The sequence below is a fragment of the Myxine glutinosa genome, chromosome 4, assembly GCF_964187855.1.
Source record: "Myxine glutinosa chromosome 4, kmMyxGlut1.1, whole genome shotgun sequence".
Lineage (NCBI taxonomy): Eukaryota > Metazoa > Chordata > Myxini > Myxiniformes > Myxinidae > Myxine > Myxine glutinosa.
Genome location: NC_136264.1, coordinates 192,031,301 through 192,053,777, shown reverse-complemented (window position 1 = coordinate 192,053,777; position 22,477 = coordinate 192,031,301). Strand labels below are relative to the sequence as shown.

General features: G+C 47.1%; 1 protein-coding gene across 1 annotated transcript in view; it reads left to right on the top strand.

Annotated features, from left to right (window-relative positions):
* LOC137426001 (receptor-type tyrosine-protein phosphatase gamma) overlaps window positions 1–22,477 on the top strand; it is a 383,032-nt gene that overhangs the window by 302,174 nt on the left and 58,381 nt on the right. The window contains exon 11 of the mRNA XM_078776830.1: window positions 13,227–13,320. Coding sequence (XP_078632956.1) covers window positions 13,227–13,320 — 94 coding nt within the window. The remainder of the gene's footprint in view (window positions 1–13,226; window positions 13,321–22,477) is intronic.

The following is a 22,477-nucleotide window of genomic DNA, read 5'->3' as shown; positions in this document are numbered from 1 at the left end:
CTAATGTCCTCCCTCCCAATGGCACCGACACATTCTGCAGCCATCAAAGGAGAATTCACATTTTGGCCCTGGAGAACCGCCAAAGGCGGCGTGTTCAGAACCTTCTCGTGTTCAGAACCAAGCAGCACAGCTGAACCCCTCAATTTCCATATTGTTTCGGGAAATTATTCTCGTTCAAAATTAGGAACGGATTTCATTTTCTCCACATTACTATCGACCTCAAATCAGACATTATATACAGAAGGTGTACGGCTGCAGACACTTATAATAATTATTGTAGAATAGTTCAAGGATCCATACCGACCTGAAAATTACTTTTTGTCTGGTCGATACCGGCTCGTGCAGAACCAATTCTCATCCATATCCCTTCGTTAAAAAGGATGGATTCTCACCCATATACCTTGGTTAAAAAGGATGGATTCTCACCCATATACCTTGGTTAGAAAGGTTGAATTCTCACCCATATCCCTTAGCAAAAACGGGGAATTCTCAACCGCCTACCTTGGTTAGAAAGGATGGATTTTCACCCATATGCCTTAGTTAAAAGGATGGATTCTCACCAATATCCCTTAGTTTAAAAGGATGGATTCTCACCCATATCCCTTAGTTTAAAAGGATGGATTCTCACCCATATCATTTAGTTAATCATGCTGGATTCTTACCAGATCCTTTGGTTACTCGTCCTGATTTCTCCTCCACATCCTTGATTTAATCTGGATGGATTCTCACCCATATCCCTTAGTTTAAAAGGATGGATTCTCACCCATATCATTTAGTTAATCAGGATGGATTCTCACCAGATCCTTTGGTTAATCATCCTGATTTCTCCTCCACATCCTTGATTTAATCAGGATGGATTCTCACCCATATCCCTTAGTTAAAAAGGATGGATTCTCACCCATATCATTCAGTTAATCATGCTGGATTCTTACCAGATCCTTTGGTTACTCGTCCTGATTTCTCCTCCACATCCTTGATTTAATCTGGATGGATTCTCACCCATATCCCTTAGTTTAAAAGGATGGATTCTCACCCATATCATTTAGTTAATCATGCTGGATTCTTACCAGATCCTTTGGTTACTCGTCCTGATTTCTCCTCCACATCCTTGATTTAATCTGGATGGATTCTCACCCATATCCCTTAGTTTAAAAGGATGGATTCTCACCCATATCATTTAGTTAATCAGGATGGATTCTCACCAGATCCTTTGGTTAATCATCCTGATTTCTCCTCCACATCCTTGATTTAATCAGGATGGATTCTTACCCATATCCCTTAGTTAAAAAGGATGGATTCTCACCCATATCATTCAGTTAATCATGCTGGATTCTCACCAGATCCTTTGGTTAATCGTCCTGATTTCTCCTCCACATCCTTGATTTAATCTGGATGGATTCTCACCGATATCATTTAGTTAATCATGCTGGATTCTTACCAGATCCTTTGGTTAATCGTCCTGATTTCTCCTCCACATCCTTGATTTAATCTGGATGGATTTTCGCCAATATCCCTTCGTTAAAAAGGATGGATTCTCACCCATATCCCTTAGTTAAAAAGGATGGAGTCTCACCCATATCATTTAGTTAATCAGGATGGATTCTCACCAGATCCTTTGGTTAATCATCCTGATTTCTCCTCCACATCCTTGATTTAATCTGGATGGATTCTCACCGATATCATTTAGTTAATCAAGCTGGATTCTTACCAGATCCTTTGGTTAATCGTCCTGATTTCTCCTCCACATCCTTGATTTAATCTGGATGGATTTTCGCCAATATCCCTTCGTTAAAAAGGATGGATTCTCACCCATATCATTTAGTTAATCAGGATGGATTCTCACCAGATCCTTTGGTTAATCATCCTGATTTCTCCTCCACATCCTTGATTTAATCTGGATGGATTCTCACCGATACCATTTAGTTAATCATGCTGGATTCTTACCAGATCCTTTGGTTAATCGTCCTGATTTCTCCTCCACATCCTTGATTTAATCTGGATGGATTCTCACCCATATATCAGTTAAAAAGGGATGGAGTCTCACCCATATCATTCAGTTAATCATGCTGGATTCTTACCAGATCCTTTGGTTAATCAGGATGGATTCCCACCCATATCCCTTAGTTAAAAAGGATGGATTCTTACCCATATCCCTTAGTTAAAAAGGATGGATTCTCACCCATACCATTTAGTTAATCAGGATGGATTATCACCAGATCCTTTGGTTAATCGTCCTGATTTCTCCTCCACATCCTTGATTTAATCTGGATGGATTTTCGCCAATATCCCTTAGTTAAAAAGGATGGATTCTCACCCATATCCCTTAATTAAAAAGGATGGATTTTTACCCATATCCCTTAGTTTAAAAGGATGGATTCTCACCCATACCATTTAGTTAATCATGCTGGATTATCACCAGATCCTTTGGTTAATCGTCCTGATTTCTCCTCCACATCCTTGATTTAATCTGGATGGATTCTCACCCATATCCCTTAATTAAAAAGGATGGATTTTTACCCATATCCCTTAGTTTAAAAGGATGGATTCTCACCCATACCATTTAGTTAATCATGCTGGATTCTTACCAGATCCTTTGATTAATCGTCCTGATTTCTCCTCCACATCCTTGATTTAATCTGGATGGATTCTCACCCATATCCCTTAGTTAAAAAGGATGGATTCTCACCCATACCATTTAGTTAATCAGGATGGATTCTCACCAGATCCTTTGGTTAATCGTCCTGATTTCTCCTCCACATCCTTGATTTAATCTGGATGGATTCTCACCCATATCCCTTAGTTAAAAAGGATGGATTCTTACCCATACCATTTAGTTAATCAGGATGGATTCTCACCCATATCCCTTAGTTAAAAAGGATGGATTCTCACCGATATCCCTTAGTTTAAAAGGATGGCTTCTCACCCATATCCCTTAGTTTAAAAGGATGGATTCTCACCCATATCCCTTAGTTTAAAAGGATGGATTCTCACCCATATCCCTTAGTTAAAAGGATGGATTCTCACCCATATCACTTAGTTTAAAAGGGTGGAGTCTCACCCATATCATTCAGTTAATCATGCTGGATTCTTACCAGATCCTTTGGTTAATCGTCCTGATTTCTCCTCCACATCCTTGATTTAATCTGGATGGATTCTCACCCATATCCCTTAGTTAAAAAGGATGGATTCTCACCCATACCATTTAGTTAATCAGGATGGATTCTTACCCATATCCCTTAGTTAAAAAGGATGGATTCTTACCCATATCCCTTAGTTAAAAAGGATGGAATTCTCACCCATACCATTTAGTTAATCAGGATGGATTATCACCAGATCCTTTGGTTAATCGTCCTGATTTCTCCTCCACATCCTTGATTTAATCTGGATGGATTTTCGCCAATATCCCTTAGTTAAAAAGGATGGATTCTCACCCATATCATTCAGTTAATCATGCTGGATTCTTACCAGATCCTTTGGTTAATCGTCCTGATTTCTCCTCCACATCCTTGATTTAATCTGGATGGATTTTCGCCAATATCCCTTAGTTAAAAAGGATGGATTCTCACCCATACCATTTAGTTAATCAGGATGGATTCTCACCAGATCCTTTGGTTAATCGTCCTGATTTCTCCTCCACATCCTTGATTTAATCTGGATGGATTCTCACCCAAATCCCTTAGTTAAAAAGGATGGATTCTTACCCATACCATTTAGTTAATCAGGATGGATTATCACCAGATCCTTTGGTTAATCGTCCTGATTTCTCCTCCACATCCTTGATTTAATCTGGATGGATTCTCACCCATATCCCTTAGTTAAAAAGGATGGATTCTCACCCATATCCCTTAGTTAAAAAGGATGGATTCTTACCCATACCATTTAGTTAATCAGGATGGATTATCACCAGATCCTTTGGTTAATCGTCCTGATTTCTCCTCCACATCCTTGATTTAATCTGGATGGATTCTCACCCATATCCCTTAATTAAAAAGGATGGATTTTTACCCATATCCCTTAGTTTAAAAGGATGGATTCTCACCCATACCATTTAGTTAATCATGCTGGATTCTTACCAGATCCTTTGATTAATCGTCCTGATTTCTCCTCCACATCCTTGATTTAATCTGGATGGATTCTTACCCATACCATTTAGTTAATCAGGATGGATTATCACCAGATCCTTTGGTTAATCGTCCTGATTTCTCCTCCACATCCTTGATTTAATCTGGATGGACTCTCACCGATATCCCTTAGTTAAAAAGGATGGATTCTCACCCATATCATTTAGTTAATCATGCTGGATTCTTACCAGATCCTTTGGTTAATCGTCCTGATTTCTCCTCCACATCCTTGATTTAATCTGGATGGACTCTCACCGATATCCCTTAGTTAAAAAGGATGGATTCTCACCCATATCCCTTAGTTAAAAAGGATGGATTCTCACCCATACCATTTAGTTAATCAGGATGGATTATCACCAGATCCTTTGGTTAATCGTCCTGATTTCTCCTCCACATCCTTGATTTAATCTGGATGGACTCTCACCGATATCCCTTAGTTAAAAAGGATGGATTCTCGCCCATACCATTTAGTTAATCAGGATGGATAATTACTCAGATTCCTTCGATAATAAGGCCGGACCCAGTTCTTGTTGTTTTTCCGAATCACGTTTTCCTAATCATGTTTCATCACTCCTCATCCGTACCCTTTTGCTAATCGGGGTGGATTATAATCCACCCCGTTTAGTGTTTATTATTCCGATCCGGTACCTCATCACCCCAGCCTCTCATCGAGATCACGAATGTGATTTATCTGTAACCAAAGGCTCTGCCAATATGAAGTAGCATTATTAAAGCAATCTACATCATCTACCTGAGCCATCACTAGGTTTAACAGTAGGCCTATTCGCCACCAGGCCTAGTTACGGCCTGTTCGCCACCAGGCCTAGTTACGGCCTGTTCGCCACCAGGCCTAGTTGCGGCCTATTTGCCACCAGGCCTAGTTACGGCCTATTCGCCACCAGGCCTAGTTACGGCCTATTCGCCACCAGGCCTAGTTACGGCCTATTCGCCACCAGGCCTAGTTACGGCCTATTCACCACCAGGCCTAGTTACGGCCTATTCGCCACCAGGCCTAGTTACGGCCTATTCGCCACCAGGCCTAGTTACGGCCTATTCGCCACCAGGCCTAGTCGGCCTATTCGCCACCAGGCCTAGTTACGGCCTATTCGCCACCAGGCCTAGTTACGGCCTATTCGCCACCAGGCCTAGTTACGGCCTATTCGCCACCAGGCCTAGTTACGGCCTATTCGCCACCAGGCCTAGTTACGGCCTATTCGCCACCAGGCCTAGTTGCGGCCTATTCGCCACCAGGCCTAGTTGCGGCCTATTCGCCACCAGGCCTAGTTACGGCCTATTCGCCACCAGGCCTAGTTGCGGCCTATTCCCCACCAGGCCTAGTTGCGGCCTATTCGCCACCAGGCCTAGTTGCGGCCTATTCGCCACCAGGCCTAGTTACGGCCTATTCGCCACCAGGCCTAGTTACGGCCTATTCGCCACCAGGCCTAGTTACGGCCTATTCGCCACCAGGCCTAGTTGCGGCCTATTCGCCACCAGGCCTAGTTGCGGCCTATTCGCCACCAGGCCTAGTTACGGCCTATTCGCCACCAGGCCTAGTTACGGCCTATTCGCCACCAGGCCTAGTTACGGCCTATTCGCCACCAGGCCTAGTTACGGCCTATTCGCCACCAGGCCTAGTTGCGGCCTATTCGCCACCAGGCCTAGTTGCGGCCTATTCGCCACCAGGCCTAGTTGCGGCCTATTCGCCACCAGGCCTAGTTACGGCCTATTCGCCACCAGGCATAGTTACGGCCTATTCGCCACCAGGCCTAGTTACGGCCTATTCGCCACCAGGCCTAGTTACGGCCTATTCGCCACCAGGCCTAGTTACGGCCTATTCGCCACCAGGCCTAGTTACGGCCTATTCGCCACCAGGCATAGTTACGGCCTATTCGCCACCAGGCCTAGTTACGGCCTATTCGCCACCAGGCCTAGTTGAGGCCTATTCGCCACCAGGCCTAGTTGCGGCCTATTCGCCACCAGGCCTAGTTGCGGCCTATTCGCCACCAGGCCTAGTTGCGGCCTATTCGCCACCAGGCCTAGTTGCGGCCTATTCGCCACCAGGCCTAGTTACGGCCTAATCGCCACCAGGTCTAGTTACGGCCTATTCGCCACCAGGCCTAGTTGCGGCCTATTCGCCACCAGGCCTAGTTACGGCCTATTCGCCACCAGGCCTAGTTTCGGCCTATTCGCCACCAGGCCTAGTTACGGCCTATTCGCCACCAGGCCTAGTTACGGCCTATTCGCCACCAGGCCTAGTTGCGGCCTATTCGCCACCAGGCCTAGTTACGGCCTATTCGCCACCAGGCCTAGTTACGGCCTATTCGCCACCAGGCCTAGTTGCGGCCTATTCGCCACCAGGCCTATTTACGGCCTATTCGCCACCAGGCCTAGTTACGGCCTATTCGCCACCAGGCCTAGTTACGGCCTATTCGCCACCAGGCCTAGTTACGGCCTATTCGCCACCAGGCCTAGTTACGGCCTATTCGCCACCAGGCCTAGTTGCGGCCTATTCGCCACCAGGCCTAGTTACGGCCTATTCGCCACCAGGCCTAGTTGCGGCCTATTCGCCACCAGGCCTAGTTGCGGCCTATTCGCCACCAGGCCTAGTTACGGCCTATTCGCCACCAGGCCTAGTTGCGGCCTATTCGCCACCAGGCCTAGTTACGGCCTATTCGCCACTAGGCCTAGTTGCGGCCTATTCGCCACCAGGCCTAGTTGCGGCCTATTCGCCACCAGGCCTAGTTACGGCCTATTCGCCACCAGGCCTAGTTACGGCCTATTCGCCACCAGGCCTAGTTGCGGCCTATTCGCCACCGTATGACTTTTGTTTTCAAGGACATCGTTTCGTTCAGGAATGGCCGGCATGTGCGAGGCCCAAACACATTTTTATCGTTCTTTCTTTTCCTGAGCAGTGTGTGGCCAAATAAATGGCTGTCGTCTTGCCAAGGCCTTTCGGTGGTGCACCTGGGAACGTTCAAACACAAGGGTGTCAAGGAAAGGTTCAAGGTTTTCTTTTTGATATCGACCATTTGACGTAAGGACGTTTCCATTTTCCCGAACACGCACTCGGGACCTGGAATTGACGCATTCGTTTCGGCGGATGCGACGGTAAACTCGGCGGCCTTTCGTCGAGAGTCCTTACATGGAGAGGCGGGCGGACGGAGGTTCGGACGGTCGTTGGAGCGGCGCGGCCATTGCCTGCGGACGCGGTGTTCATCGGGAGGGCGAAGCTCGGTTAGAGTTCCTCACCGATTGGCAAGGTGCTTCAGGTCGCCATCTTAGGCAATTAGCGACATTCGTTCCACGATGGTGTTCGGCGATCGCTTCGAGTTCGAGGTTTTCCTTTTTCCTGTCAGGATTTTCATCCGTTGATGCGATTGCTTCCTCCGGGCGTGCTGGTGAGATAATAAATGCCTTGTCAGAATGCAAGTAACGAATCATTTTCATTTGAAAATCGTAATTACCAGAAATGAGAGGAGGGGAAAAGAACGTAATGAACACCGTGTGTAAAAATATTACCTCTTTTGATTTGCTTCTCATAAACTATAAAGTGCCGAAGGCATTAATTTTGAGTGCTTCCTTCCCCCTTCTGGTGAGACGTGGTCAATCTAAGTCCTAAGACGACCCAGTACAAAAGGTGGTGCACTGGTGCGTGCGGTGCTGCCCGGTGCACGGCCTGGACCTGCATTGAAATATCGAAAAGCTTTCAATTAAATCCGTTCCATTTGTTTATTTCAATGGAGCAGTTACCTGGTGTTGGCCTAATGGTTAGGGCAGTGGGCTTGGGATCCCAAGGTCCTGAGTAGGAATCCCGTTCAGCTGTTGAATTAATACCAGGTGGGGTTGACTGTCTGTCATACTTCCGAGGTGGCAAAATGAGTACCAGGGTACTGGGTCCTCTCTCAAGGAGGTTGGTGGCAGGATTTGCACTCCGGCCGCTGTAAAAACACCTCATTCCGTAGCACACACAGTGGTGTGTGTCTGGGTGGTGCCGAGGAGTCGTCCAAAGACGCAGCGACGTGCTGATCCAGCGTACGCTCCCATATATATATATAATATATTTGTGTATGTCTGTGAATATATATATATATATATATATATATATATATATATATATATATATATATATATATATATATATATATATATATATATATATATATATATATCATGGAGCAGTTAATATTTCGTGCAAGAGAATGATGGTTTCATTCATCATGGCTTTCGAATGAAAGGTGTGTATGCGTACGTGTGTGTGGATACACTTACACTACAGCACCTCAGCTGTTTGGTGCATCATGTATGTCCATCATTTTCATGGCGTAGTCTGTAGGGCAATGTCTTCCAGACATTGCAGTGTCTTCCAGTGTTTGTCTGTCCGTCCGGTGTATGTATATGTATGTATGTATGTATATATATATATATATATATTTTTTTTTTGTTACGGTCCGCGGTTAAGGATGTTGTTTGCCGAGCGAAGGCACCGCGACCTAACAGTTGTTCCCCGACTAAACCCGATTCACCCAAACGTTGGCCGTATCGCGCCACAGATATTCAATGTGGAAAAGACTAAGACGACGAATGCAAAGAGGAAGAAGAAGAAGACGTACAGAAGAGTAACGGGGTTTATTATTATTTACACACACATAAGCAAAAAGAGCAGTCATGGGTATTTACAGCGGACATGAAAACGCAGGTGACACAGTGAAAATTACTAGCTTATACAGTCTTAGTTTACTACCCAGGACAGCACGAACAAAACAAACTCACGTACGCAAATGGATGGAAGGGTAGGAATCGTTTGGAGGGATGAGCAGGTGGGATCACAGGGCACAGCGAGCGGGTCCACTCCGGGCGGGAAGCGGGGAGCCGGCAGCTCCTTGTATTCGGCTTTACAGCGCACGCCGGCAGCTCCTTGTATTCGGCTTTACAGCGCACGCGGGCAGGGTCACTCGCTGCCCCGTCAGGGCTTCACGCGGCTGGTTGAAACGGGGCTGGACTCATCTGCCGTATCTCTGGTGTATCTTCTTTCTCTCTCTTGGACCTCCCAACCCAGCTCTCTCTTGGACCCTTTCTTTGTCGTGTACCTCTCCACGCAGCTCAGCTCATATTCCCTGCCTCTCACTTCTCTTTCCAGGGAACGTCCCGCTGTGGGTTATATAGGCCCCACCCCTCAACCTTTGCAAACCTCCTTGCTGTTCCTTTCCACACCCTCTCCAAGTCCAACCCCTTGTTCGTGGTTGGTTGAGTGGGGCTGACTCACTCCTCCCCTCTCTGACGAGGTGGGGACCCGCCTTTCTTCCCCAAACCTGCCTCGTGGTCAATGGCGGCTTTGGAGGGGATGTAATTGGCAATCGAGGTTTGGCAATGACGAAAGGGGGAAATGGAGGTTTTTTTTGGGAATGGGAATGAAGGGAATCTATCTCTTTTACTTGGTGCAATGGAGTGTCATGCTACTGGAAGACAAGGCCTTACTCTAAAACACATAATAAGATATAAGCTACTGAACAAGGGTCTTATAGTGTCCTGCAATGTGGTGTTTCATGGAATTAACTACCGGGATGCCCTTTTTACCTTTACACAACTCTGGAGGCAGGAGGGGCCATATTCAAACAATGTTACACAACAATTTACCACAATACAATACACACAATCAAAAAAATGCAATCCTCATATCCGCAACAATATATATATACAGACTTGGCATTTAATATGGAATTTTTTTTTTTCTTGACTTGGGTTTACTTTCTGAACTCAGTATATCAATCTGGTGAGTTTCTTTTACCCTTCGGTGATGTCTTTGTTGAAAGAACCATGTCACTGATTGTCTTTCGCAGCAAGAAGTCAATAACAGGATTATATCACAGGTGGCGTGACAAAATGTAAAGACAGGTACATTTGACGATTGGCTTCACAATCGGGTATATAAGGGTTGTTGCGTTCTGTATTAGTGGAAAACAACTGCTGCACGTCTACAAAAGTTATTGCCGCTTCCTCTGGAGATGGTCCGTCAACATGACAATGCTGTTTGTCATGGAGTGGTGGCTTTACGAAATTCTGGCATGAAACAGCGTGCTATTGCTCGGCAGTATGGCATCACTCAAGGTCAGGTGTCAAAGATCCTGAAACGAAATGCTCAGAGGGGTGTCCCTACTCCAATACCGAGGCCAGGACGTCCACGCAGAACCACAAGGAGAGATGATCGCCAGCTGCACCGGCTGGTCTGCAATGGCCGTACCAAGTCAGCTAATCGGCTTAGGGCTGAGTGGCAGCAACTGACAAATGTGCCTGTATCCAGAAGGCTAGTCAACCAACGACTGGTTCAAGCAGGCTATCGTGCCAGGCGTCCCCTGAGAAAGCCACGCCTGACCAGACAACACAGCCAGCGCCGATTGCAGTGGGCCAGAGAGCACCGTCAATGGCAGCCAGGACACTGGAATCACGTGACCTTCAGTGACAAGTCTATATTTCTGGTCTATCGTCAAGATGGCCGCGTCCGAGTGCGCAGACAAGTGCATGAAGCCCACAACGAAGATTGTATAGTGCCAAGAGTCCAAGCTGGAGGTGGTGGGGTGACCATTTGGGCTGCTTTTCATGCAGGGGGCAAAACTGACCTGGTTGTTCTGAATGGAAACCTGAACTAGTTCAATTACAGGGTCATTCTGGAAGAAACATTGCTTCCATTTGCTCGTGCAGCCTTTCGAGGAAACTTTGTCTTCCAAGATAACAATGCACGGCCTCATCGTGCTCGCATGATCCAACACTTTCTTGCTGACCATGGTGTAGAGCATATGGAGTGGCCTGCCATGTCCCCGGATATGAATCCGATGGAGAACTTGTGGGCAGAATTAACGTGTCAAATCGACAACTTAGACCAGCAGCCGACCTCTGTGCGTGAATTGCAGCAGACTATTGTCACTGCATGGCAAGCGATTCCTGTCCAAACCTTGGCAAATCTCGTGAACAGCATGCCTCGACGTGTACGTGCTCTCCTGAATGCTCGTGGGGGTTACACAAAGTACTGAACTGTAATTTTACTGTCCGTAATCCCAGTCATAGATGGGATTACGGACAGTAAAGATGGGATTACGTAATCCCAGTCATACTGTCCATGAGTTAGATGCTGCACCTGCACATTCAGTTATATAAAATGGTTACTGGCAATTGATCACATCCACAAATGATGTAATCCACACAATTTATGTACTTTACATTAACGTTAATAGGAATACATGCCCGTGTAGATGGGAATGACATTTAATTCACCGAAAACGTTGAAGCAACCGCATAATATTGCGGTGATGTTTAACTCTGAGTGAGAATAGTTCTAAATTTTAAAAACTTTCTTCTGATATTTGTGATTTATTTCAAACAAACTGTATTTCCCATCTACACATCTACACGATTTCCCATCCCATCTACACGGGCTTCGCCATTGGTAGGCTATTGGTCTTGTTTTTACTAGGGCATGCCCGTACTATATATATATCTAAAATTATATCCCCCCCCCTCTATTTACATGAAATGGTTTGGTCCAAAGCGAACGGCTTGCGAGTACGGTGACAATCCCCCCCCTCTATTTACATGAAATAGTTTGGGTCCAAAGCGAACGGCTTGCGAGTACGGTGACAATCCCCCCCCCCCTCTATTTACATGAAATGGTTTGGTCCAAAGCGAACGGCTTGCGGAGTTTGGTAAAGAAATCGCCATAGCGTGCACAAACGCGCAGGAAAGCGAAAGAATCGCAAATTAGTTTTAATTAGTTTTAAAACATAGTTTAACGCCAACATAGCGGCAACATAGTTTGCCAACGTGAAATAAATGAATACGCTCTCAAATGTGCCGTCTGAGGCAGAGTCTGTTCGCCACGTTCGGCACACGTGATAGCTCGCTGCTCTCTGATTGGTTGAATCGTTTTTTGGACATAGCTCGGTAACTACTTGTCCGATTAATATGAAACCTTGAAAAGGCACATCCTCAGGTCCCCAGCAATATACCTGGCAAGTTTAAAGTATATCGGACCCGTGGTTGTCGAGAAACAGCGGTCACAGACAAACAAACACACAGAGATTAGTGGAATTATAGATAGATGTCTGTAAATCCACGGAATCCATCATTTTTTTTTTTATCAATGTACTCATCTTGTACACACAGGCAAGACAGCAGGCTTTACGTACTGGATTTGCTCAGAAATACAGCAGCCTTGTCCGCACTACACCAGGATGGCCGTTTCCCGTCGACTTTGGCTCTGGGAAGAACAAAGCCAGCTCAGAACCGTGAAGAACAAACATCCCCAGACGGCTCAGAGACAATTACAATACCGACCACCAAGCTAAGCTATTCCGCCATCCCTCATCCGCCAATGGCCTTTCCATGGAGGTCTCCCATCCAAGAAGCACGAACCGGGATGCAATCTGCATAGCTTTGGAGACCTTGCGGGATCGAGCGCGTCCTGGCCACCAATGCTTTTGCCACTTTCACTGACAAAGTACAGATATTGTAGCGAAATTGCTTTTATTGAAATGTAAAGTATCCACGGAAGATGAACCTCCTTGCGGATAATCCTCGCAAGGCGAAACAACTCCACCTGTTTAATCCAATCACTCTTGGTGTGGGATTGCCTATGGCTTTTGCCATTATTCCAATCCCTGTATTTCTGCCTCGGTTCTCGGTTTGAAACTTGTCGTGGATTGGTTACATTTAATCACCTCCTACATTTTTATCAATGTCACAGGAACTTGTTGTTGTTTTTTCGTCTTCACTCGATGTGTCGTTTCACTGAACATCTCCTTTCTCTCTCCACTGTGATTCTTAACAACCATCCCACCTTTTTATAGTAAACCACCACAGATGGCTTGTTTTGACCTTTAACCCCTTTGATGCCAGAGGTACCATTTCTTGGATTTGATTTCAAGAAATGTTTCATTGGTGGTTAGTTTTGAGCATTAAAACCTCTTCTTGGACAAACATTTTGAAGCATATTGTCTGAAACTTCAGAAAGACGCTAAATGTGGCAATTTATTTATTTGGCATGGAGAGTTATTGTTTCTTACCCTCTTCTCTTCCTCTTCTCTTTTATGTTTACTTTCACCCCAACCCCTGTAGATCCTGGGCCAGGGTCGAGTTTCTGATGCTGATTACAGCAGCGCGCACAGGCCCTGCAACCGCTCGAAGAACCGGAGCCTGGCTCACCTGCCAGGTAATCAAGACCTTGAGAGCAGAGACTCAAACCAGAACTTTTGATTTAACTCAGACCATCTTATTCATTTCCAACACTCACTTTGTTGTTTTCTTGGAATGGCGGCTCACTGTCACTTCCTAATGACTCATTTCTCAAAGGCATCATCTCAGTGAGTGCCAACACAGGTGGTGATTTCTATTTTTATACATTTGAGACATTGAGATGATTGAGACAACAAACATTGTGAAATTTTCAATCAGCTGATTTGTTCTGCTCGATGAGGTCTCGTTCGGAATTTGCGATTTCATAACGAAAGTTTACTTCATCGTTTGTATAGGATTGCCAGTCATATCTATTGTCCATTAGCCATAAACCGTAGGGTCCAACCATGACTTTCATGTTATAGAAGGGTTAGTACCAAATATGTGCCGTCACTCCACTTGTTTTCAGGTGAAGTGCTGCAATTTACAATTTCCTCATGGTGACGGTGATAATGCATCTACCCTACCCGAAAGACTCCATGGATCTTACACAATTACTGACAACGGTCCTGGTAGACGGGGGTCCTCTGGTTAAACATCCATGGGATGGCCGACGCACACATTGATGTTGTTGCGGATATGGGATTTGGCCTCCATATCCGCTTGTAAATATTCCCCTATTTCCCCAATACTCCCCAACTATCCCCAATCCCCCATTCCCTAGTCCCATTGTCTGTAAACAACACTCTGTAGAACCGACCTTCCCCTTTTTCCCCCATTAAATGTCGTGCCCAGGTCCACCGCATCTCACGTAGACAACTATAGGACCTCTTGCTAGTTATTCTTAGTCTATGTCAGTTAAGGACTCGTTTCCATTAATTCTGACTCTTCGTTGCACCAGAATGTGATTGTATGGCACCAGTAGTGAGTTTAGGACCTCCCCATACCTCCTCCCATCTTCCCCATGAAACAATAACAACAACAACAACTACAACCACAGCGGGGGCGGCGCGGCCGCGGTGCGGGGAGTGTGCGTCCTCCCACCGGCTTGGTTAGCCGCCATTGCCATGTGCGCCCACGGGGTTACCACGAAGGGGCTGGCTGTCAGCTCCTCGTCAAGGGCGGAGCCTGGTAACCCCCGCACCCAATAAGAAGCAACGGGCCGATTCCATCTGGGGCGGAGCTAACGAGCCGAGGGCGTGTCACTCCCCGCCGGATATACGCAGCCACTTACCGGACGTGACGTGAGATGCGCCTCAGCCACGAAGAAGAACCAGTCGCGACCTCCGAGCGCTGTGACACCTCCCTGCATCTACTGGACCGTACTGTATCCTGTCCCTGAGCCAAGAGTGCACCTTGAGCCATCGCCTACCTGCCTTCCTTGCCATCAATCCCCGTGTGAGTCAGTTTTGTCCCGTTTATCTGTCGTCTGTCGGGGTTACTATTAAGACCGTAATTAAGTGCCTATCTTTCTATGCTGTCTCTCTCATCCCTGTAATCTAAACGTTCCGAACTAATATAACCTCCTCCGGAGGCCTTGAGAACTGTACCCCTGGTGTCGTGTCATTTAACCTAGCCGTTGTGTCCTTTCCTTCATTGATCTAGCGTAGCGCGACTCGGCCAACGTTCGAGTATAATCGGGTAACTTGTGCGAACACGGCGGCCATTCCGCTCGGCCCATCATAACATCTAAGTCGTGTCCGTAACTATTGGTGTCAGGAGTGTCGGATTCGGACCTGGGACTAAATTCATTTAGCCCAAATTTTGGAACACCAATTGTACCATTAGGGTAACAATTGGTGTCGAGGAGTGAGATTCGATCCGGAGCGCGTTTTACGCGCTCGAAATTATAACGGCGAAATTTGATTGTGTTTTACAAAATATAAAAACCCGAATTTTGAAAGTCGCGCTATGGTAGACCAAGTCGGCTGGGGTCCGGTAGAGGAGAGTGAGGCAGGGTCGATCCAGGACCAAATTGAGGGACATGAGGAGAGCGAAGCAGTGAGGGTAGCAGACGCACAAAATAGCGTCGTTCAACGACGTTGCGGGCGCGCAAAATGGCGCCTCGCAAGAGCGCGCGGTAGCCGAGCCCGCTGTATCAACGGGCTTTAACATGCAGCCGATTGACATGCAGGCCCTCATTGCGCAGCTACAGGCAGCTGTACAGATGAGTATGGGGAGCCAAATTGAGCGATTGGGTGAGCGGTTGGGAAACCAAATTGTGGGAATGAGGGCTGATAGTGAGCGATTAGAGGGCCAAATGGGGGCAATGAGGGACGAAGCGAGGGGTACCGGTGAGGGGTTAGACAAGAAATTTGGGAAGTTAGACAATAATTTTGAGGAGTTAGACAAGAAATTTGGGAAATTAGACAATAATTTAGAGGGGTTAGAAAATAGTATGGAAGGCAAATTGAGGGACATGAGGGACCAAGCGGAAAGGGAAGTTAAACAAATGGGGCAGCAGATAGAGGGGTCAGAATGGGGGTAGAAACCAAACTGGATGCTCACAGGGAGGAAATGGAGCAGATGAGGGTGGCATCTGGGCAGGAGATGCAAGTGATGGGAGAGGAGATCAGAAGAGGTGTGAGTGAGGAGGTCGGAGGAGTGCGCGAGGAGGTGAGGCACTGTAAAGAGCACATGGAGAAGGAGGTGAGAAAGGGGACTGTAAAGTTACAAGGGGGCATAGAGGACCTGACGCAGGAGGTGGAACAGCTGACGGAGGGACAAAAAGGACTAACGGAGCAGGTTCAAAGGAACACTGCGGTATTAGGAGGGTTAAAGGCGACACAGAAAGAACTAAAAGATGACTTGGTAGCGACGAAGAGGGAATGTCAGATGGTACGTGAGGGACTGACAGCGAGGTTGGACGAGGTGGTAGAGGTAATGGAGACGAAGGACCGGCAGGTGAGGACGCACATGGAAACGGTCAAGGTAGCCTTGGAGGACGAGCTTGAGGAGACGTACCGGGGAATAAAGGAGGTGAAGCAGAAATTAGAAGAAGTGGAAGAAGGGGTGAGCGAAATTAAGAAGCGACGGAGAGGGGATAAGAAAGAGATAAAAGAGGAGATAAAAGAATTGGTCCAAAGTCTGTGTTTGGATCGTGATGATGTGCTCATTAACCGGATGAGGGATTCGCAGGTGATGGAGGAAAAGCGAAGAGGAAGAGGACCCGGTGTAAGTGGTGACCAATATGGTCGTGCGTATGATGCGCCAGGGGATTTAAGAAGCTTGGGGGTCGAGATAGACCCGGGTGTTCGTGAGAGGCCGTTGGTGAAGTGTGCGACAGGTCTGGTGTGCGAAAAAGGAGGTGTGCGAGAAAGTCCGACTCTGGGGTGTGTGAGGAAAAAGCGCGTGCCAAGGAGTGAGGGTGCTGGCGAGAGTGAGTCGGTCGTAGCGCGTGTGCGAGGGAGCACATGGAAGCGCGGTGTGGTGAGTGTTACAGAGGGTGTGACGGGAGAGTGTGCGCAAGAGTGTGCGCGAGGAAGGTGTGTAACGGACAGGTGCATGAGGAAAGAGTGCGCTGTCAAGAGTAAGGGTGAGAGTAGTGAGGGTGACAAGGAGCGTGAGTTGGTTGTGACAGGTGAGCGAGGATGTACACCTGGGATGGAAGGATGCACACCTGGAATGGTAGAGCGTGAGTGGGAATGCACGCTGGAGTTGGTGGTGAGGCACGTGGTTGGGTGTGCGAATGAGAGCACACCTGTGATTGTCACAGAGGAGGTGACCTAGGAGGGGGCGCGAAGAGGTGTGTTGGTGAGGTGTGCGACCAACGAATGTGTGCCAAAGTGTTCGGTGGTCAGGTGTGTGACCAAGGCTGTGAGTGGAATGAGGGTACCTGGGTGTGTAAGGAAAGGTACGAGGAGCATGGAAACGGCTGGATGTGTGAGCAAGGAACGGGCTGTGGGGTGTAAGCATGCAGGTGAAGCATCGACGTTAAACGGAGCAGCGGTTAGGTCGACTTTTAGCCGAATCGGGCCCTCGGTGCGTGCCGGGCCTCGCTTTGAACGGCCGCGTCCGTGCTCCACTAGGCGGAGCGGGCGGCTGGATAGGAAGGGTCGTCATGGCGACCACGTTTTGTTGAGACGTGCCGGCAGGTCGAGATCGGGACATTGGATGGCTCCACGCCGAGATGGTGCGTGGGATCTCGGCCCGGGTAAACCTCCTTCCCTGCACCGAATGCGGGACGTATCCAGCCGCTGGCACCAAACAACCCGCATTCATTGCTCGGCTTTACGAAGCCGGGCTTTGGACAGGAATTGGCGCACCGAGAGGCATTAGTGAGTAGACTGGGTGATGAGGCTAGTGTTTTGGACCCAAAATTAGAGGAAAACAAAATTTGATGATTGGCAAAGGATTGGCAGTAATGATTGGCAGATGATGGGCAGTGATTGGCAAATTTTTGATTTGTTGAAATTTGATGTGCAAAATTGGTAGTGGGAGATGCCCGATGTGGTGGGATGGCAACTCTGTCATCCCTCACAAAAGTGGGGCAAATGCGCAATAGTTTATGGGGTGTATGGCAGTGAAAACTAGCCCGGGTGGGTTAGGTTATATTGTGTGTAGGGATCTAGCGAAGATGACATTAGGTGACGTTAAGTTTAGTTAGTGACTGATACCTGTAGTGGGGACGCAGGTAGATTAGTATGGATGATAATGACGAGGGAGCGCAATAGTTTAAAGGGACGACTGGGAAGCGCAAGTTTCAGAGGGGAGTAGTTAGATGAGATGATGCCGTGTGTGTGAGGATTGAACAGGTGTGATTGCACAGGTGTGCAACTGGACAGGTGTGTGGAGCAGTGTATGAGTAGTAAGTGTTGTGGATCAGCGCGAATGCGCTTGGGGAGAGAAGGGTGCAGGTGGCACCCGGTGTGAGAGCACAGGTGTGCAAGTACAGGTGTGTGGAGAGAGTTGGAGTAAGTGGTACGGAGTGGTGTGCATGGTGCGAAGGTGTGAATGGGGGAAGAGTGGACCCCCATCACGGATACCCGGGGCGGGTAGTGTAAGTGTTAGGTAGAGGGTACAGGTAAATTGTGGTTGGATATTGGCATCTGTGGTGCGGTTGCAGAATGGTATTGCGGATGGGTGCATTAGTGTTGTGGAAATGGCTGGGCGTGTAGCCTGTTAGTGTGTGTAGTTGGTTGGGCACTCCACCACTGTGAGGATGTCGGCCAGGTGAGGCCGCAGGTGGGCTCTGGGAGCCGTTAGTGTCAGTGGGGCCCGAGGATCCGGAGGACGGACCCGGGTAGCCCAGTGCCAGAGAGGGCACCGAGTGGGGAGAGCGCCAGAGGGCCTTCCCCAGGTAGTTAGGTTAGGGTAAGGAGCAGGTAAGCTCGGAGGCAACTGCAGTGGTGGAGGTGTGCAGGTGGGTAGACCCGCTGGGAGAGGTACACGCCACAGCCCAGAAATTGTGCGAGGGCACCGGGAGATGAATCGGGGGAGTGAGACCCCAAATTGAAAAGCACCACAGTTTGGTCAATGGGAATTGGTTTTTAGAACCCATAGTGTAAGAGGGCCAATGGTTTGGCAGGAGAAAGACCCCGGGTAATGTAAAGTTGTTAAAGTCATTTAGGAAATAGTTAGGATTGATGAACCTGTCGCACCATACGCAGCCACTTACCTGTGGTGATGATGATGACTCCACACCTGTGTTTTCTTTGTTTTGTGTTGCAGGAAGTAAGGACTGCTGTTGGATTTGTGAGACGCATCACGACGTGGATGAGACATTGGGGTGATTCCATCTCTCCCTACTTAGGAGGGACTGATGATGAATTGGTGATGGCAAATTATGATGTTGAGTTGGAGATGGCAAATTTTGATGAGAGTTGAAAATGGCAAATTTGATTGGTTAGGAGGGAGAGAAGACGAATTTGGTTTATGGGAGGAACGGGGAAGACAGTAGGGACGTTTGTTGATTTGTAAAGTAGATGTTTATGGGTAGTGTTGTGTTTTGTGGATACAGTAAGGGGTAAGGGAGGGGCCATGTAGGTTACCTGGTGGGGGGGGGGGGGCGTACGGTAGGAACGTACCTGTCTCACCTGGTTCCCATGTGCCCCCAGTGTGCATTACCTTACATTGCGTGCACTTTTGCGCCCTTACCACCTTACTCACTTGTCTGCTTCTTTTGTCTCCCACCTCCGAGGATCTGGCTTTGGGGCAGAGAGAGAGGAGAGAGAGGTGCTGGCTCCGCAGTTGTGGGCCTGCACTTTCGCTGCTTGCTGCCTGGATCGATACACCATATGGACCGCAATGTTTGTGGCCGCCCACCATGGACCGCAGTTCTTTTGCGGCCAAGCACCACCCATTGATGGACCTCTGGGTCAACGTGGCACCTATGCCAAACAGGTGAACCACTAATAGTTGGCCCCCTTGACGGCCACAATAAAGAAATGGACGCGGTTGGCCCCTTTCTTTATTTCTAGGGAAGCAAGAAGGCCAAGTGCACCACACGAAGAGCAAGAGACACCTGCAGGGTTAGGGGTTGTTGTTTTTATTTTAATGAACAATGGTGACTGCACCGATTGGTGCTTGGGGTGGTGCTTTTGGTGCTTGGAAGGGGTGCTCTGCACATTATTAAAGGCCGTAAGGCCACAGAGCACTCGTGGGTTGGTGTATCGATGCTGGCATGCGTGCTCTCTCTATGCATAACATCTGCATGTGTTCCTCCAAAAACAGGTCCTGGATCGTAGTGTAAATATCAGCGTAGTCTTGTAAATAATGCTCCCTACCGGCTGTATGTTTAGTTTGCGAATTCTTTCCGCGATTCGGTTATCCTGTGGGTGTGTTTCTGTGAGGAGAAGGGTGCAACGTCGCAGGGGGACATATTTACTCATTTGTGAATATCTGTAAAACTGTCGCACTCAGGGTAGAGTTAATAGTAGAGGGAACTACATCTGAGTGCCACACTAAAATAGGTAAAAATTTATCGGGTCGGGACGCCCCAAGGGTAGAGAAGGGTGCAATGTTGCGGATATGGGATTTGGCCTCCATATCCGCTTGTAAATATTCCCCTATTTCCCCAATACTCCCCAACTATCCCCAATCCCCCATTCCCTAGTCCCATTGTCTGTAAACAACACTCTGTAGAACCGACCTTCCCCTTTTTCCCCCATTAAATGTCGTGCCCAGGTCCACCGCATCTCACGTGGACAACTATAGGACCTCTTGCTAGTTATTCTTAGTCTATGTCAGTTAAGGACTCGTTTCCATTAATTCTGACTCTTCGTTGCACCAGAATGTGATTGTATGGCACCAGTAGTGAGTTTAGGACCTCCCCATACCTCCTCCCATCTTCCCCATGAAACAATAACAACAACAACAACTACAACCACAGCGGGGGCGGCGCGTTCGCGGTGCGGGGAGTGTGCGTCCTCCCACCGGCTTGGTTAGCCGCCATTGCCATGTGCGCCCACGGGGTTACCACGAAGGGGCTGGCTGTCAGCTCCTCGTCAAGGGCGGAGCCTGGTAACCCCCGCACCCAATAAGAAGCAACGGGCCGATTCCATCTGGGGTGGAGCTAACGAGCCGAGGGCGTGTCACTCCCCGCCGGATATACGCAGCCACTTACCGGACGTGACGTGAGATGCGCCTCAGCCACGAAGAAGAACCAGTCGCGACCTCCGAGCGCTGTGACACCTCCCTGCATCTACTGGACCGTACTGTATCCTGTCCCTGAGCCAAGAGTGCACCTTGAGCCATCGCCTACCTGCCTTCCTTGCCATCAATCCCCGTGTGAGTCAGTTTTGTCCCGTTTATCTGTCGTCTGTCGGGGTTACTATTAAGACCGTAATTAAGTGCCTATCTTTCTATGCTGTCTCTCTCATCCCTGTAATCTAAACGTTCCGAACTAATATAACCTCCTCCGGAGGCCTTGAGAACTGTACCCCTGGTGTCGTGTCATTTAACCTAGCCGTTGTGTCCTTTCCTTCATTGATCTAGCGTAGCGCGACTCGGCCAACGTTCGAGTATAATCGGGTAACTTGTGCGAACACGGCGGCCATTCCACTCGGCCCATCATAACATCTAAGTCGTGTCCGTAACAATGTATTGCATTGACTGTGAAACACCAGGATGACAGTTTATAGCTTGGTCGGGATTTGAACCCATGCTAGACACGCCTAAAGCAAGGGCACATACCACTTGGGCCTAGATTGCCCTGCCAGCCCCAGTTTAAGAATTGTGGAATTGTTATAATTTATCATCTTTCTCGCTAACTTATTTACACATACCACTTGGGCCTAGATTGCCCTGCCAGCCCTGGATTAAGAATTGTGGAATTGTTATAATTTATCATCTTTCTCACTAACTTATTTTCTAAAGTGAGTTAAACCGTCTCATTAATTTGATTAATAAAATTAACCAGCCTCGTTAATTTAATTACTAAAGTGAGCTGTGCTCGTTAATTTCATTTCTAAAGTGAACTAACCTCACTATTTTGATTATTTAAATCGACAAACCTCGTTAATTTGATTACTAAAGTGAGGTAACCTTGTTCATTTGATTACTAAAATGAACTAACCTCACTATTTTGATTCCTAAAATGAACTAACCTCACTATTTTGATTCCTAAAATGAACTAACATCTTTAATTTGATTACTAGATTGAACTAACCTCATTATTTTGATCACTAAAGTGAACTAACCTCACTATTTTGATTCCTAAAATGAACTAACCTCACTATTTTTATTACTACTGAACTAACCTCACTATTTTGATTCCTAAAATGAACTAACCTCACTATTTTGATTCCTAAAATGAACTAACATCTTTAATTTGATTACTAGATTGAACTAACCTCATTATTTTGATCACTAAAATGAACTAACCTCACTATTTTGATTCCTAAAATGAACTAACCTCACTATTTTTATTACTACTGAACTAACCTCACTATTTTGATTCCTAAAATGAACTAACCTCACTATTTTGATTCCTAAAATGAACTAACATTTTTAATTTGATTACTAGATTGAACTAACCTCATTATTTTGATCACTAAAATGAACTAACCTCACTATTTTGATTCCTAAAATGAACTAACCTCACTATTTTTATTACTACTGAACTAACCTCACTATTTTGATTCCTAAAATGAACTAACCTCACTATTTTGATTCCTAAAATGAACTAACATCTTTAATTTGATTACTAGATTGAACTAACCTCACTATTTTTATTACTAATGAACTAACCTCAC